Source organism: Rhincodon typus, chromosome 1 (assembly GCF_021869965.1).
Source record: "Rhincodon typus isolate 14 chromosome 1, sRhiTyp1.1, whole genome shotgun sequence".
Classification (NCBI taxonomy): domain Eukaryota; kingdom Metazoa; phylum Chordata; class Chondrichthyes; order Orectolobiformes; family Rhincodontidae; genus Rhincodon; species Rhincodon typus.
In genome coordinates this window covers 41,511,047-41,529,810 of record NC_063332.1, presented here as the reverse complement: position 1 = coordinate 41,529,810, position 18,764 = coordinate 41,511,047, and the positions used below count along the sequence as shown (strand labels likewise).

At 40.1% G+C, this 18,764-nt stretch overlaps 1 protein-coding gene across 3 annotated transcripts; it reads right to left on the bottom strand.

The window, feature by feature from the left end:
* Positions 1-527: 527 nt before the first annotated feature.
* Positions 528-16,829, bottom strand: sub1a (SUB1 regulator of transcription a). 3 transcript variants are annotated; one of them, XM_048598137.1, is made up of 5 exons: positions 16,713-16,829; positions 9,408-9,476; positions 7,582-7,695; positions 2,465-2,573; positions 528-2,135 (listed from the first exon to the last, which is right to left on the bottom strand). In XM_048598137.1, exons 1-5 carry the CDS (start codon positions 16,755-16,757, stop codon positions 2,056-2,058), a joined length of 417 nt encoding a protein of 138 aa, XP_048454094.1. In that variant the 5' UTR covers positions 16,758-16,829; the 3' UTR covers positions 528-2,055. The 3 variants fall into 3 exon arrangements, with proteins under 3 accessions (XP_048454094.1, XP_048454100.1, XP_048454105.1); XM_048598143.1 differs by lacking the exon at positions 16,713-16,829 and adding an exon at positions 15,299-15,449; XM_048598148.1 differs by lacking the exon at positions 16,713-16,829 and adding an exon at positions 14,625-14,951.
* Between the last annotated feature and the right edge of the window lie 1,935 nt (positions 16,830-18,764).

The window sequence follows — 18,764 nt, the reverse complement described above, 5'->3', positions numbered from 1 at the left end:
TTAATTAATTTTAACAATGTACGTAGTTTTGCATGGCAAACAAACCTTCAAAAGCAAGGTTTCTTTAATGTCCCAATTAGCTCAGCATTAAACAAAACTAATAAACTTAATTGTTATAAATAGTGAAGTGATTTACCAAAGTAATTAGGTTTCTATTGCAACTTTAACTTCTAGATTAGCTTCTCCATCCAAGATAATAGTAATCAGTCTGCTGACTAAATGCATGCGTTATATTAAACAATTATTGCCACATAATAGAGACAAAGAAAACTGCAGTTTTTCATACAATGCAAATTGGGAATACTTTTTAATAAAGGAAACTCTCTCATGGGACACCAGGTTTAACTACCAACTTTCCAATTTCTGTACTTAATTAATGTAGATTGACAAAACCAAAGCTAAAAATGTATCCTTAAAAGGGTCATGATAATTTACCAAACACAAGATCAGTATAAATGTTATAAAGAAACGTCTATGTAATTCTCTAGTCGTAAGCTTCAGTGAATTAACATTAAAGTCAAAGTCAGTTCAAGTTGCTGCAACAGCTTTATTTATTTTTACCACATTTCAGTACAGATCAGAGAAATGTGAACATTGTGAAATAATACAAAAGCATACTGAAAGTAGTCAAAGCATGCTGTGTGAAAATATTAAATTGGGAGTGGTACCTCATGAAAGCACTATGACAAGCACCTATATGGTTACATGACTTATCAGTCATGTTTCAGCTTATAATTACTCCTAAGTAGCCATCACTTAAACAGTTGCATTTACAGCAAGCAAAGACCAGGGAAATGTTGAAAAATCCTGGACTAAATGACAGCCATATTGATGCACATTTTTAAAATTACTATTCAGTCACCTAAACAAGTTACAGTTCCCTGCACCAGTCCATTCGTTATTATAAAGCCATTAAGAGTGTTTACTAGTCCAGAGAGAGCTTGGAAAAACCCACAGCTAAATCAATTTATTTGAGCTACAGAATCGAACAAATATTTGTGTGGAGGACCAAGCTTCAATTAATTGAAGTCGAACACTACAATCCGATCCTCCCCAACTCCAAAAATTACATGATATGTTGGGACTATCAGAAGCTCAGTGAGAAGCTTTAACAGACAGTAAACATCCTTTAAAAACAAAAAGCAAAAGAAACCTTTGTCAAACCACTATTAAATTATCCCATGGTTTTAGTGACATGTAATGCTTCTTCATCTCCTCTCCAACCATCCTGATGACACCAACTCTTTTTGGAGTGGCGTTCCAGACATAGCTCTTTGGCAACTCATTCAAGATGTCATTCTTCATATGCAAGTCTTAATGATTAAATGTTTCATCATCGATCAAACAGCTCCAATCATGGACAGCAATCTAGTAGGCTTAACCCAACCCTCAAAAGACATTAACAGGTTTATTTTCTAGTAATGGATAGCGAATGATAGTCACAATTGGGAAACCTTGCCTCACACCCCTCTTATGACAGGACACAGTCAAATTCTTGCAGTTCAACTGCTGTTGTCGACAAGATCAACTCTGCTAACACGGAACATATCATACATCAAATATCTACTGGCCTGTAAAATTTATTGCTACACCCGGTGCTGTATTTACCCAAAAGGCCACTGGGAAAGCTAAAAATGCCAATTTGAAATAGCCAGAAGATTTAATGATTGAACCATACGTCAAAAAAAAGAAGTGTCTGCATAGAGCTGCATGAATTTAAACAAAAGTTGTTCTTGAAAATATTTGTAACTACTAGCTTAGGATAATACAAGTCTAGCGACATGATATGGCAGGTGCCAAACATCAAATCAAGAAACAAAAATGTAATTTTAACACTAAAAACAAATTCCATACCATTTTTTCTAAATAGTGTACCCTTAAGAGATTTTTAAAAAATATGAAAGCTGGGATGTACTGCATATACATAAAACAAACAGTCACATTATGAACATTACAATACAAACAAGCTTAATTTCTTATTTTAGAAAACACAAGTAAATGTTAAAGATGGACATGTTCAATGACAAAAAGCAGGGTACATCTGTTATGGTCATTCTATAACCTTTTCAGTGCATCATCAATGTCAGGAATCATTTCCTTCAGCTGATTCCATTGGTCTGGTAATAAGGAGATTCCTAAAATTTGGGTAGCGATGGTAGGGTAGGAAAAAAACAAAAGTCAGTGCATAAATGGCAAAGCTAAACAATGGTTACAAAACAACATTTTATAGATTTTTGAGACGTTCTTGCCAATCAAAACTTTTGCTCCTGAAGGTACTGAACTCCTCACAGGGTATCATTCCAAAGAAACCACTCACCATACAGTAACTTGTTTTAAGTGTCAATCTGGCTTGACATTTTGCTCCACATGAACCACTTCATCCAATAAGAGCGGGTCATTACCTTAAACATGCACTCCTATTCCTATCTTGCTAACAGATATCTAATAACCCCAACATAAATACCTTTCTTTCCAGGCTTCATTTCACCATCTTGGTTCATCCAATATTCTCTGACATCAATTAGAACTTTGCCTTTGAATTCACGCACACTGACATATCTCATCTTGCCAATCTGTCAATAAATATTGTTATGAAAGTCCATATCATTAGTAAGCTACAAAATTATATAATCAATGGACACACAGAATTCAGACTCAATAGGCTTAACAGAAATTAGAAGAGACATGTTTTAGTTGCAGAGGTCTACCATACCCCTGATACCTTGTACTACGTGTTACATTTGGAATATCTGGTATTTTAATGTTGAAATAAACTGCATATTTCATTTTTAAAATAAAATAGGCAATGGGCTTTCATTTTTAGCCACTATCGGAGTGTGCTTGGAGACGACAATGGAGATTTTCTTCTGAAGCAGTTCTCACTGAAGGAAATAAACGGTCAGAATATCTATCACTGGAGAAATTGTTTCTTTGTTTCGTACATCTGCTTCTTGGTGTGTACTACAACATTCATCTGCAGCTATTTATAGGGACCGTGTCATAAGGTCACTGATCTTAGTGCAGGTTTTTAGATCCCTGAAAGTGGAGTCGCAGGTAGACAGGATAATGTTTGATGTTCAGTTGCATCGAGTATAGGAGTTGGCAGGTCATGCTGCGACTATTCACAACAATGGTTAGGCTGCTTTTGGAATACTGCGTGCAATTCTGGTCTCCATGCTAAAGGAAGGATGTTGTGAAACTTGAAAGGGTACAGAAAAGATTTACAAGGATGTTGCCAGGGCTGGAGAGTTTGAGCTACAGGGAGAGGCTGAATAGGCTGGGGCTATTTTCCCTGGAGCATGAGGCCGAGAGGTGACCTAATAGAGGTTCATAAAATCATGGAGGGTGGATAGGGTAGATAGACAAGGTCTTTTCCCCGGGGTGGGCGAAGTCGAAAACCAGAGAGCATAGGTTTAAGGTGAGAGGGGAAAGATTTAAAAGGGATCCAAGGGGCAACTCTTAATGCAAAGGGTGGTGTGCGTATGGTGTGAGCTGCCAGAGCAAGTGGTGGAGGCTGGTACAATTACATTTAAAGGCATCTGGATTCGGTATATGAATAGGAAGGGTTTACAAGGGTATGAACCAAATGCTTGCAAGTGGGACTAGATTTATTTAGGATATCTGGTTGGCATGGACGAGTTGGACCAAAGGGTCTGTTTCCATGCTAGCAGCCCATACTAAAGTTTTCAGGATATGGGTTCATATCCCACCAATACGGCCAGTTGAACTTGAAATCAATTAATAAATCTGGAACACAAGACTAGTTTCAGTGATGATGCCATGAAACTATAATCCAGTGCTGTAAAAATCTAACTTGTTTAAGAGTGTCTTTTTGGGAAGGAAACCTGTCCTTACCTGATCTGGCCTGAGAGCCCAGACCCACAAATGTGGTCTACCCCAGAATACCCTCCGAAATGGCTTAGCAAGCCACTTGTTCAAGGGATTTAGAGATAAGCATATATTGGGGGGCCTTACCAAAGATGGTCCAAATAAAAATTTCAAAAAATGTGTTACTTATAAAACAAAGCACAGTTCAACCCATTAGATCATTTTTCAGAGACATTTTCTGTATTGCAGATGCATGTGGCCATCTCAGCAAACTCTATTCCAAACGCAAAATATTATATTTACAGAGATAGTAGGAACTGCAGATGCTGGAGAATCCGAGACAACAAGGTGCAGGGCTGGATGAACACAGCAGGCCAAGCAGCATCATAGGAGCAGAGAGGCTGACGTTTCGGGCCTAGACCCTTCATCAGAAAATTTATTTATAGCAGTGATTTCTTCTTAGATACTAGTAAAAAGATTTTAAAAACCATAACCATGGGTGAAAGCATACTTACAATCCTGACAGTAAAAGGAACTTTATTTTCCCCCTCCTTTAAGAATGAAAATATATGATTTGTTTTGTCCAATATCCCAGTGTAGCTTGTTCAATTACCTTCAAGATCAGGATGTATCTTTAATCAAAAAAGATCAGGATAGAGGGAAACACAAAACTCCACTCAGTTCAAAATCATAATTTCCAAAATATTGTATAAGTTAGTAATAGAAAAATGTTTATTTTTCTGTTCCTTTGCAGGTTGAGAGCGAGCATTCTAGCCTTTCACGTATAAGAAGGGCAGTACCATCATCCAAAAGCCACTGTATAATTATTCAGCATGTAAACCCAATCAATTGATTTTAAGAATGACAAAACAACAGAACAATCACTTCATTTTCATTGTTGTTTTGACAAACTGTGAACATATAAATGCATTATATTAAAATGGATACTTGGGTGGGCTTGTGTTTGATTCTCATAGACAAAACATTTTATGATTCACCTAAATTCCTATTAGAGATTATTGAGACTCTTAGCCTTCAGTGTTTAAAACACATTAAACATTGACTTCAAACTGCATCACTGTACTACAAAGGACATGAAAGCTCTATGCATAAATTTGTAAATTCATTAACACACAGTCAGCTACAAGGGATAACTTTATTTTGAGGGCTCCCAAAAGAGTTTGTTTCCATCTTCTGCCTGCTCCACAGCGAAGGCTTTCTAAGCAAACGGATTCACCGCAGACCTAATTCATATTTCGCCAAGGATCAAGCAAGGCTATGTCATCACACGATACCTCTTCTCAATTTTTCTTGCTAAAATGCTCCACTTCACCCTCAGCAAGCTCCTGACTGCAATGGAGCTGATCCTCACAACAAGCTGTTCAACCTCTATCACCTGCAGGCTCAATCAAAGATCAATGTATCTAATCATCTTTGAACAACACAATGCAGATAATGCTACGCACGGAGGCTAAGATCCAAGCCATTCTCAACACCTTTACCCATGGCGTGGGCCTTACAGTAAACATTTTAAGATTAGGTTCTCTATCAAACTACTCGTGTTGCACCACACTGCCTCCTCGTTCTGCTGAAGGAACAGCAATTATAGTTGTAAGTCAAGATGGTGTGTGTATGGAGGGAATTTACAGGGAATGGTGTTCCAATATATTTGCTGCCCTTGTCCTTCTAGACAGAAGTGGTTGTGTGTTTGCAAGGTGCTGTCTACGGATCTTTGGCAAATGTCTGCAGTGCATCTTGTAAACTGCGCACAGTGCTGCTACTGAGTGTCTGCGATGGAGTGACTGAATATTTGTGGATGTGGTCCCAAAATTAGTGTGCTGCTTTATCTAGATAGTGTCTAGATTCTTGAGTGTTGTCAGAGTTGCACCCATCCAAGCAAGTGGGGAGTATTCCACCACACTTCCGATTTGTTGGTGAGCAGGCTTTGGAGTCAGGTGGTGAGTTACTCACTGCAGTATTTCTAGCCTGTGACCTGATCTTGAAGCCACTCCAATTTTGCGAGGGCTCCTTGAGGCCTCACTCAGTCAAATGCAGCCTTGATGTTAAGGGCTGTGATTCCCATTACACTCTCAAATTCAGCTCTTATGTAAATGTTTGAACTAAAGCTGTATTGAGGTCAATAGCTGAGTGACCCTGGCGGAACCCAAACTCAGCATCAATGAGCAAGTTATTTAGAGCAGGTGCTTCTTGATAGCACTGTTGATGACCCCTTTGATTACTTTCCTGATGATGCAACATTGACTGATGGGGCAGTAATTGACCAGGCTATGTTTGTTTGCTTTGTATGTACTGGATATACCTGATCAATCTGCCGCTGGATATACCTGATCAATCTGCCGCCGGAGAACTAATTTTTAGTCTGCCGAAGAACACAATTACTGGAAACAGCAAATGCACATTCTATCAATAGTGCAGGAAATGATCTAAAATCAATTGCCTTGAATGACTCACATCTATACTAATTCAGTTATGTAAATATGCAAATAACAATCCTCATGGGTACTTGGGCAAATTAGTTACTATCTTGGTTACTGTATCTTAGAAAGCTTTTGAGGGGATTAACATTGCCTCCACCACAATGATTTCTAAGGTTAAAAAAATCAAGTCAGAGTTATACAGCATGGAAACAGACCCTTTGGTCCAACTTGCCCACGCTGACGAGATATCCTAAACTGATCCAGTCCCGCTTGTCAGCATTTGGCCGATATCACTCTAAACCTTAACTATTCATATACCCATCCAGATGTCTTTTAAATGTTGTCATTGTACCAGCCTCCACCACCTCCTTTCATACACGTACCACCCCCCGCATAAAAAAAGTTGCCCCTCATCTTTCCCCTCTCACCCTAAAATTGTGCCCTCTAGTTTCAGACTCTAACCTGGGAAAAAGACCTTCACACTATTCACCCTATCCATGCCCCTCATGATTTTATAAATCTCTATAAGGTCACCCCTCAGTCACCTCCACTCCAGGGAAAAAAGCACCAACCTATTGAGCCTCTCCCTATGGCTCAAGCTCTCGAATACCGATGAAGTCCTTGTAAATCTTTTCGGAACCCTAAGTTTATAGTGGAGATATGCATGACTAAACTCCCAACCAGAGTGATGGCAATCTTAAAAGAACAGTAGTAACGTAAAAACTTCTAAATTATTTCAAAACAAACCTTGCTCCTAAAAGAAAAAGATATGGATAAGACCAAGTTCTTGTGTACTCTGCCAGATCTGGCTTCTTCCCTCAAAACAAAAAAAGTGCCCCAAAGGTAAGCAGCAGTCAACTTCTGAGCAATCTCTTCATAATTATGTCCTGGAACCAAGAAGCAAAATGTTCCCTCTCCTTCCTAGATACAGCAAAAACTGCAGATGCTGGAGTCAGAGACAATACAGTGTGGAGCTGGAGGAACACAGAAGGCCAAGTAGCATCAGAAGAGCAGGAAAGTTGATGTTTCGAGTTGGGACCCTTCTTCAGAAATTTTCAACTTTCCAGCTCCTCTGCTGCTGCCTGGCCTGCTGCGTTCCTCCAGCTCCCTCTCCTTCCTGTCTACTCCAAACCTGATCTAAGCGAGTGGAAATATCAGCGTTTCACAGCATATACAAAACGCCACTCAGCAGAATTGATACAAGAAAATCAGTCCGACTGCAACAAATCAGTATTCAGAATAAAGCACAGATGCTGTATTGCTGACGAGTATAAACAGTTGTTCAATGAACTGTGCTGCAACAGAAAGAACGCACCTGAAATAGGTTATCATCTTTGTCACTCTTGGCACATTTTGCACCCCCAGAACTTTCTCCACTCTTTTGCTTTTTTACTGGTTTCTCTGCTGGAACGGACTTCTTTCTCTTAGCCTGTCAAATAAACGAAGAATGCGTCACAAATTAACTTTTAATTAAGATATAGAACAGACAATATGGACAGCGAGGATAAAGCAAAATACAGAAGTATTAGGTTTCTTGTTGCCAAAGATTATTATTTTGAGGTCTAAAGTTCTATCAATCCTTAAACTATCAACGTATTACAAAATAGTATTTGCACTACTAATTTAATCTTTTGTTACATTCATTTCAATCACAGTTATAGATTTCCAGATCGATTCAGAATTTTTCCAATTCTTAGCAGAATAATTATTCATCCATAATTTCAGAACACTAACTTCAGAATAGAGTACTACAGGCTGAATTTAGATCAGATTATTATCCAAATTCCTTTTTGCAAACAGAAATTAGCTGCAAAGATAACTGCTCTGTATTTGAATCACATACTTAATATATGCATAAAAAGACCATTTATTTACACTGTATTCAGTCTGGAATCAATGAGATCAGATGCATTTAATGTTGTTGCAAAATATAGCTGGTTATTCTGTAACTGTTCAAAGTTGTATGAAGTCACAGACAATGTACATTGACTCAAAAGAACAGAACACATTTATCAGATGAGAGGTGAAATTAAAGAATGCCTTGAATCTCTCAGTTGTCAGCAGGCATCGCCGTACGCCTCTGAAAATGTGTGCAACATTAAAATCCAGAAGATGCTCTTTTGTCCAGCACTATTGAAATCTCACCAAACTGCATTTTTTTTTGCTTTTTAAAATCATCTGAATTTTGTCTTGTTACAAAAACCTTTGAAAAGGTTATATTTTGTTGAATAATGTGCAACTGGGTTTTTGCAACTGTCAGAAGTTCACAATTACTTCAGAAAACCTCTGGACCTTTAAAATTAATTTTATTTTTGTGGAATGTAAATTTTCTCTATTATGATTAGAAATGTTGTCCTTCTTTAGAAGTTTGATGCTTTCGTCTGCTCTATATATTCTTTCAATCATTTATTACAGTCCATAAAATTTTCAATTAAAGAATTTAAAATTTCAAATGTTTTAAGTTCCCAGCTTGCTGATCAAGAAAATAATTCAGCATGTCTGCTTATCTTGTTTGATGATATTACTGTTGCAGGCTGTCAAAGATCCCCTTGACTTGGTGATACAACCAAACTGATGTCAAGAAAAGGGAAACTCATGCCTCAGAAAACACTTAAGGTTAAGGTCAATGGTGGCTGCCAATGACTGTGAAATCCAGACCCTTGTTTTCAAGTTATCAAGAAGGATGAGAAAATAGTTTTTAAATCAACCCTCCAGAATCCGGTGAAAAGCCACAAGTCCCTATTATTTATTTCAATAACTTTAGCCAACTGACATAGCTCACTTGCTGATGCCCTGCTGAAGTCAAGTATCATTTTCAAATTTAGTACAGCGGTGAAAAAAGTTTGGGGATATCTTACTGGGTAGAAAAGAGATTTTTTTCAATTGAAATTATCCTATTTTTATTCACAGTATTAACATTTAATGGGGTCTCAGTAATGGCACTTTAAATTCAAAAGATAGCTCAGAACCACTTTACTAAAGGATATGTGTTGATGCCTCCTTTATTATTCTAAAATCAAAAATGACTTGAAGGTTTCTTCTGTTAGATGTCTTTTAAACATGGAGATAGCCACAAATCAGCTTCATAAAACCATGCAGAAATCCTTTTAAACTAACATTCATCAGCAGCTTTTGCCTTACCTTTTGATCTACTTCACTATCTGATTCGCTGTCTGAACTTGTAGAAACAACTTCCCTTGACTTAGGCATCTGGGAATTTTTGTTAAAAAGAAAAGCAATTTTAAGTTACGTTTCCAAAAGATTGAAAGTTTCACTCAACCAAGAAAAAAAAAAAATTCTTCCACAATCATAAAAGGGCATTTTATAGAGACAAAATAAAAACCGAAAAGAACCACGGATGCTGGAAATCAGAAACAAAAACAGACATTGCTGGAAAGGCTCAGAAGATCTGGCAGCATCTTTGGAGAGAAATCAGAGTCAACGTTTTGGGTTCAGTGACCCTTCAAGCTGAAATCAACTGAGTAAACATTCTCTGGATTGCCTACAATACCAGTATATTTTTCCTAAAATAGGAGACCAAAGCTGTTCATAGTATTCCTGGAAGCACAGGAAACATTCATATGCCAGATCTTTTAAAATTACACCCTTGTATGGGAACCATGTGTGTAAGCACAAAAGTTCACGAGTCAGAAATTTGTAAATCAAGGACTCCTGCATAAGCAAAGTTAGCAGAACACATGCATTAATTTAACTCAGTTTGAAATTCTTATTCTACTTTTCAAATTGTGGATAAAACATCTAAATTCATCAAGAGGTCTCTGCTGCTAATGTTTATTCCATTTTCATACCCAACATAGAGTGACAGAGTCATACAACCTAGGTTGGAGCAAACTGACAGTTGCATCCCAGTATGTTACTTCTTTACAAAATAAGTACATCATTCCAATGTTATCTCAACTACACATGGAGGAAGTTTACCAAGTAAAAAACAGAAAGATTTATCAAGCTTGCGCTATTCCTGGTTCAACTAAGCATGAAAACGCTACAATTGCCTTTCTTAAATGGCACAGACTCATTCTTATCATCTTTAACATGGCTAACCCACCTAGCCAGCACAACCTTGGATACTACAGACAATTTACCATGGCTAATCCATCTAACCTGCATATCTTTGAACTCAGAGGAAACCTGAGCACCCGGAGAAAACCCCATAGACACAGGGAGAACGCGCAAACTCCACACAGACAGTAATCCAAGGCTGGAATCAAAGCCAGGTCCCCGATACTGTGATGCAGCAGTGCTAACCATTGAGCCACCATGCGCCCTAACCACTGAGCCACCACGCCTATAGTGCTGTGTTTCTAATCAGAACTAGAAGATACCGTTTTAAAATTCGGGGTTGCTCTTTTTGGAGAGAAATGGGGAAAAAAATTTCTCAGAGGATTGTGCGACTTTGAAACACTGTCTCAGAAAGTACTGAATGATTGGATCATAAAATAACTTTTAAAGCCAAGGTGATTAGATTCTCGTTAGGCAGGGGAATCAATGTTGTTGAGTATAGATGTGAACTCAGAATTCGAAACACAAGCAGATCTTAGTGAACAGCTCAGCAGGCTTGAGGAGCTAAATGGTCTACAACTGCAATTCTTTTGTACAGATGTTAGAACCTTGGATTAAAAACTTATAGATCTTTACATCATTTGTACAAATTCAGGAGCACCTCCAAGAGTTCATCCAGATTGTTAACAAAGATTATGAAAAACGACAGCACCCACATCAATCCCAGTCAGAATCTGCTCATCACTTAAGTCTACACAGAATACTATCATTAATCACAACAATCCGTCTATGAGATTGCAAAACAATTCATTTGGTATCTCAAAGAACTCTTAACATCAGACCACTATTTAAGTAGCTTTTGTGTCACAAAAGCTGGAGTGTCTACCTTGTCAAGACTCTTCTGGACCTTCTCTGTTTCAACATTCAGATCACTTCTCATTCTCCTAGACTCTGGAGTATAGGTCCCATTTACTCAATCTCATCACCTCGCTTCCCCAATCCCAGGAACCAATCAATTAAGCTTTCATAGTAGTTCACAAAGAAAATGTATCCTATAAATGGAGACTAAAGTACTCAGTACTCCAGCTATGATCGCCCTAAGGTCATTTAAAACAAAAGGGAAGGCTTTGATTTCCATACTTCAATCCTTTTGTGACAAAAGTGAACATGTCATTGAGCCTTCCTAATTACTTGTTGTACTGAAACATAATGTTCTTCGTACTGTACACTCAATAAGCCTTTTATTCATTTTATTAGGAAGAACCAAACTCTTCATACAGACTCCATTCTGATGAAGGGTCTAGGCCCAAAATGTCAGCGTTCCTGCTCATCCAGCTCTACACCTTGTTATCTCCATTTGTAATGTTGTTGTTTATTTACTTAGCCTGACTACATTGCTTCGCTTTAACTTACATTTTTTAATTCTTTCATGGGAGGTGGGCATCACTAGCCAGGCCCAATAATTAATGCCCTTTCCTAATTACCCAGAAGGAGTTGAGAGTAAACTGCATTGCTGTGGGTCTGGAGTGAAATGTAAGTCAGACCATTTTACAACAGCAGTTTCCTTCCATAGAGGACGAGTGAACTGGACAGGGTTCTCTTGACAATAGACAATAGACAATGATTTTGTGGCCACCATTAATTCCAGATTTTTATTAAATTCAAATACTATCTGTGACATAAGCAACAGCCTAGTGGTGCTGTTGCTGCACTGTTAATCCAGAGACCCAGGTAATGTTCTGGGGACCCAGGTTCAAATCCTGCCATGGCAGATGTTGGAATTTGACGTTAATAAAAATCTGGAATTCTTATGATGACCATGAATCCATTGTCAATTGTCAGAAAAACCCATCTGATTCACTAATGTCCTGTACAGCATCGTTACCTGGTCTGGCCTATGTGACTCCAGACCCACAGCCATGCAGTTAATTCTTAACTGCCCACTGGACAATAAATGCTGTCCTAGACAGTGGCACCCTCATCCCATGAACGAATTTTAAAAATCTGCCACAGTAGGATTTCATAGAGTCGTAGAGAGGTAAGCATGGAAACAGACCCTTCGGTCCAACTCATCCATGCCAAACAGATATTTTAAATTATTCTAGTCCCATTTGCCAGCATTTGGCCCATATCCCTCTAAACACTTCTTATTCATAAACCCATCTAGCTGCCTTTTAATTGTTGTAATTATACCAGCCCCTTCCACTTCCTCCGGCAGCTCATTCCATACACGCACCACCCTCTGCTGCCCCTTAGTTCCCTTTTAAATCTTTCCCCTCTCACCTTAATCCTACGCCCTCCAATTTTGGACTCCTCCATCCCAGGGAAAGACCTTATCAATTTACCCTATCCAGGTCACTCATGATTTTATAAGCCTCTAAGGTCACCACTCAGCCTCCGACACTCCAGGGAAAATAGCCACAGCCTATACAGCCTCTCCCTATAGCTCAAACCCTCCAGCCCTGGCAACATCCTTGTAAATCTTTTCTGAACCTTTTCAAGTTTCACAACATCTTTCCTGTAGCAAAGAAACCAGAATTGAACTCAGTATTCCACAAGGGACGTAACCAATGTCCCGTACAGCCACAACATGACCTCCCAATGCACTCCCAATACTCAATGCACTGACTAATAAAGGCAGCATACCAAACACGACCTTCACTATCCTAGCTACCTGCAACTCCACATTCAAGGAACTATGAACCTACACTCCAAGGTCTCTTTGTTCAGCAACATTTCCCAGAACCTTACCATTAAGGTATACAAGTCCTGCCCCGATTTGCCTTTCCTAAATGCAGCACTTCAGTTACCTAAATTAAACTCCACCTGCCACTTCTTGGCCCATTGGCCCATTTGATCAAGATCCCGTAGTACGCTGAGGTAACCTTCTTCACTCCACTACATCTCCAATTTTGGTGTCATCTGCAACCTTACTTACGTTCACAAAGAATCATAGAATCCCAATGGCCGGAAACAGGCCATTCGGCCCGAAAAGCCCACAATGACCCTCTGAACAGCATTCCACCCAGTCCCATCCTGCTACCTCTCTAACCCTGCATTTCCTAATGCACTAACTTACACATCCCTGAACACTATGGGTAACTTAGCATGGTCAATCCAATTACAGTCCAAAGATGCGGAAGTTGGGAGGAAACTGGAGCACCAGATGGAATCCCACGTAGACACAGGGAGAATGGGCAAACTCCACACAGACAGGGTGCTCAAGGCTGTAAGCAAACCAGTGTCCTTGGTGCTGTGAGGCAGCAGTGCTAACCACTCAGGCAACATGCCGTCCAAACCATTTGTATAAATGATGAAAGCAGTGGGCGCAGCACCGATCCTTGTGGCACACTGCTGGACACAAGCCTCCAGTCTGAAAAGCACTTTGCCGTCACCCTTCGTCTTCTACCTTCGAGCTAGTTCTCCCTCTATTCCATGTGATCTAACCTTGCTAACTAGTCCATCATGAGGAACCTTGTTGAATGCCTTCCTAAAGTCGATATAGATCACATCCATCACTCTGCCCTCATGAATCCTCATTGTTACTACTTCAAAAAAACTCAATTAAGTTAGTGAGACACAATTTTCCACACACAACGCCACGTTGACTATACTCTTCTAGGGATTCACTCGATCTCTGTTGTCTACACTTGATATTTGCTTTCTTCCAAACCCAAGTCTCTGGATTGACAGTCAAGTGATAACTACTGGACCACTGCTTTCAATGAGGTATCAGCAAACTTCAGATAAATTACTCAGTACTTTTTACAAGACATTAATATAGATTGCAAATAACTGAAGCCCATGAACGGATCCTTGTAGCCACACCATTAGTTAAAGGCTGCCAACTCAAACTGATTCACGAATACACAACAGCCCATGAATGAATGAAGATAAATCAAGTTTCTGGCTGTTGAAAAGAATGCTGGCCAGGGTATATAAAGAGCCCACTACTCTGAACAGTGCTACTAGACTTTTATATCCATGTCAATGCACACACAAGCCACATTTTGACATCTCTTGCAAAAGGCAGCACTTTTCGAATCCTGGGCAAATTCCCAGTCCTGTGCCGAGCTTGATTCATGCAGGGTGGTGCTGGAAACCCCCGGAACAACCTTCTGACGCAAATGTCATCGTGCCAAGGCCAAAGGACAAGAGCATGTGTGGCCAAGTCAAACAAACCAAGGCTGGAAAACCAACGTGATTGGCGGGGGCACACCGAGGCCCGTGCAATGCTTTTCGCATCGCCAATTAATGGGGCGAAAAAAATACGAGAAAAAAAATTGCCCGAGTAACCCCATTTAAACGTATTGCAATGTTTGTTTTAAAACAACTTACTTGCAAATTAAACGGTCAGATTTTCAAATTACAACTAGAAATTTTGCCTGCGACTTGACCAAAGCCTTTAATTTTAACTATCAGTTTTTTTTTAAAAAATGCTAATAGAAATTCTGCAGACTGATCATGAAGCAGGCAGCTGTGGTACAAATTTCACGGGGACGGATGCCCGGTTTTTGGTGATTGCTCTTTTTAAAATGATTTTTCGCGGACAACCTCGGTGTACTGTTCCTTTCCCTCAGGGGCGGGGGTGTTAAGGGGAAGCGGTGTGCCATGCTCCAGGCCTCCCACCCCAAGAGGGACGCGACGCACGCACTTGTTCCCAGGCAGGCGGAGGAAGTCCTGCCCCCCCACCCCCATTCCTCGCGCGCCCATTGGCCAATCCACCCAGCAACCCGACCCGCCGCGCTCCGCCATTGGCCGAGACCCAGTTTCTCATGACGAGGGAGCGCCCGCTTCCTCCTTCCGCCATCCCAACCATAAAAACGCAAGTTAATTATCTTTCCTTCACCACCTCCCCAGTACAAAAAAAAAGCAAAAATCCGCACCGCAACGAAAGAAAAAAATATATATACACCCGGAGGAAAGTGAAGCGAAGAAACGCATTGCTCCAAAAATAAATTATTTCGAGTCTCCCTATCTACCGACCGATGTTGATCGTTGAAAATACATACGTTGATAACGGGTTGTATTTAGATATCTATTTAGTCGATATGTGTTTCTATGCACAGCCTCAAGATCCGCTCACAGCTTCTCGGCTCCTGCTTCTTCCCAACCGTCACCGCTCGCGCACCCAGGGGACGCGTCACTTCCGCTTTTCGCACTAGGGCATGCTGGGGGTTGAAGTCCAGCTCACGTGTACCTGCACCAGAGGCTTACATGGTGAATGAATGCTGTAGGAACATAGGTAACTGGGCAAGGCCATTCAACCCCTCCAGCCTGTTCTATAATTCAGTCAGTCATTGTCATCCTTTGACAAAGGTCAACGCCCCCAACCTTTGTGTTACAAATATAAACCAAAAGGACAATGGATGTTGTAAAGGAACAAAAACAGAAGTTGCTAGAAAAACTCAGCAGCTTGGGCAGCATCTGTGAGGAAAAATCAGACTCAACATTTCAGGTTCGGTGACCCTTCCTCAGACCTGAAACATTAACTCTGATTTTTGGTCACCGAGGCAGCTAGACCTGCTGAGCTTTTCCAGCAACTTCTGTTTTTGTATTGCAAGTATGTTTGTTTTGGACCCAGCAGGTTTGGGTCAGCAAGTGGCAAGGAGCTCAATATGCAATACATATCTTTGCTTAACAAAAATAAAAAATTATCAATCTCAAGGACTGTGGGATTTAGGATCAGGATTAGACCCCCTAGACTTGCCATCCAGCCATCCCATACAAATCATGGCATGTCTGGTTATCACAAAGGGAAAACAAAAAACAGGAAAATAACACTAATACTGGATTATCAACGTATTGGAAAGTACACAAGACAAGCTGTACAAGTCGGCATCACTGGCAAGTTTTATTGGATTTTCAGTCTGGAATCTCACAATTCCACTAAATCTCTCTGAAAAAGATATAAAGCCACTATTCCCACTGCCTTCTGAGGAACACAGTACCTCTCAGTGAGCTTCCTCTCTGTGCGGATATATTCACCACCATTTCTGTCTTAATAGACAACACCTTATTTCCAAATAGTAACCCCACATTCTAGATTCTCCCACAGGGCGGGGGGACAGGAATGAGAAGTATCCTGTCTACATCTACCCTGCCAAGCAAGACAGTCAAGATACATTTCAATCAGGTCACCTTTTGTTCTTCTAAATTATGGCAGATTAAAGCATAACATATCCACCCTTTCTTAAAAGGCAACCTGACCACTCCAGCCATTAGTCTAGTAAACCTTCTACAAATTGCTTCCAATACATCTTTAAATAAATTTCCATGCTTTATGACTCTATAGTACTGCACAGTACTACAGATGTCATCTCACCACTAAACTATTTAAGTGAAGCATAACCTCCCTATCTGTGTCTCCAATTCCCCTCACAATCAATTACATTCTACTTGCTTTCCTATTTTGTACAAGCATACCAATGTTTTGCCATTCATATACTGGGACACCCAATCCTTCAGCATCTCACCACACTGCAATCTCCTACATTGTTCTTATCTTAAAATTCTTCAGACCAAAATGGACAATTGCACAATTTCCCACATTATACTCCATTTTCCTGATCTTTGTTCACTCACTTAACCTATCACAATTAACATTCCATCCAATCTTTATGTCATTAGCAAATTTGGCAACCAACCTATCGCTTCATTTAAGTCATTTATGTACATTGTAGCCAATTGAGGCACCAGCACTTGTCCCTGAGACACACAACTCGTTACGTATTCAGAGAAGGCTAGAGAAACTCAGCAGGTCTGTTAGCATCTGTGGAGAGAAAACACAAGTTCAGTTCTGATCAAGAGTCATACCATACTAGCTGGTGACTCATGGAGTTCTGCAATTAGCAATGATTTTGTGGTGATCAGCAGATTCTTAATTCCAGACTTTTTTCTTAATTATTGAATTCAAATTCCACCATCTGCCTTGGTGGGATTCAAACTTGGGTCCCCAGAACATAGCTGGGTTTCTGGATTATTAGTGTAGTGATAATACCATTCGGCCATCGCCTACACAATACCACCAGGCCTTTGCCTTCCCTAGTGAAGGGACAACCCTCTAGAAATGAGATAGAGTATTTCTTCAATCAGAGGGGATGAACCTGTGGAACTTATTCCTACAAGAGGCTGTGGAGGCTGTGTCAATGAGTATCTTTTAAGGTAGATACAGACAGGTTCTTGAATTACTAAGGGAATCCAGAGTTATGGGGACCAAGCAGTAGAATGGGTTTGAGAAACATGAGTGGCTATGATCGATTGGTGGAATGGACTCAATGGGCTGAATGGCCTAATTATACTCCTATATACTCCTGGTCTTATTCTTTCAGGGACTTGACAGGGCAGAAAGTCTATGGGAAAGTCTGGGGCCAGAATCTCAGATTAAGGGGTCACACATTTAACAGAGATAAGGAGGAATTTCTTCTCAAAGTGGGGACCAAACCTGTGGAATTCTTTACTGCAGACAGCAAATCAGATCTACTATGATGTCATTTAATGGTGCAGCAGACTTGATGGGCTGAATTGCCTACTTCTGTTCCTACAACTTACAGTCTTATAATCTAAGTAATATGTCATGGATAAAGGGACACTGATTTTTACTGATTTACCTTGCTTAGGTTTTAGAAGACATGATAAGGCACCTTATAAAGTATTATTGCTGAAAATAAAGGCTCAAATTCTAGGATATTAGAAAGAGCAGAAAATTGACAAGCTAATAAAATGCAGAGCGTGGGCACAAATGGGTCATTTTCTATTCCTCCATTATCATGAAGTGCTTCAAGGCACTGGTTACAGCCCAAATCAACTCTAACCTCCAAGTTTGCCTCAATCTTCTGCAATTTGTCTACCAAAGAAACAGAAGATGCTATTTCTCTAGCCCTACACTAAGGTTTGGAACATCTTGATAACAAAGACACCTACATTAAACTCCTATTGATCGGTTACAGCTGCGCCTTCAACACCATAATCCCCTCCAGACTAATCTCAAAACTCCAAGACCTAGGTCTCAGCTCCACCCTCTGCAACTGGATTCTCAGCTTCCTGATCCATAGACCGCAATCAATGAAGATAGACAACAGCATCTCCTCCACAATAACACTCAAAACTGGTGCCCCGCACAGATGCGTTCTCAGCCCCCTCCCTGTACACTCATGACTGTGTAGCCAAATTCTGACCAAACACCATCTACAAGTTTGCTGATGATACCATCATGGTAGGACAGATATCAAACAATGATTAGTGAGAATATAGAAAAGAGGTAGAGGGCTTGGTGTCATGGTGCAATGATAACAATCTCTCTCTCTCAATGTTAGCAAAACAAAAGAACTGATCATTGATTTCAGGAGGGAAGGAGGAGGATACGCCTCCATCGACATCAACAGAACTGAAGTAGAGAGAGTCGAGAGCATCAAGTTCCTGGGAGTGACGATAACCAACAATCTGTCCCAGACTTCCTATGTAGATGCGACAGTCAAG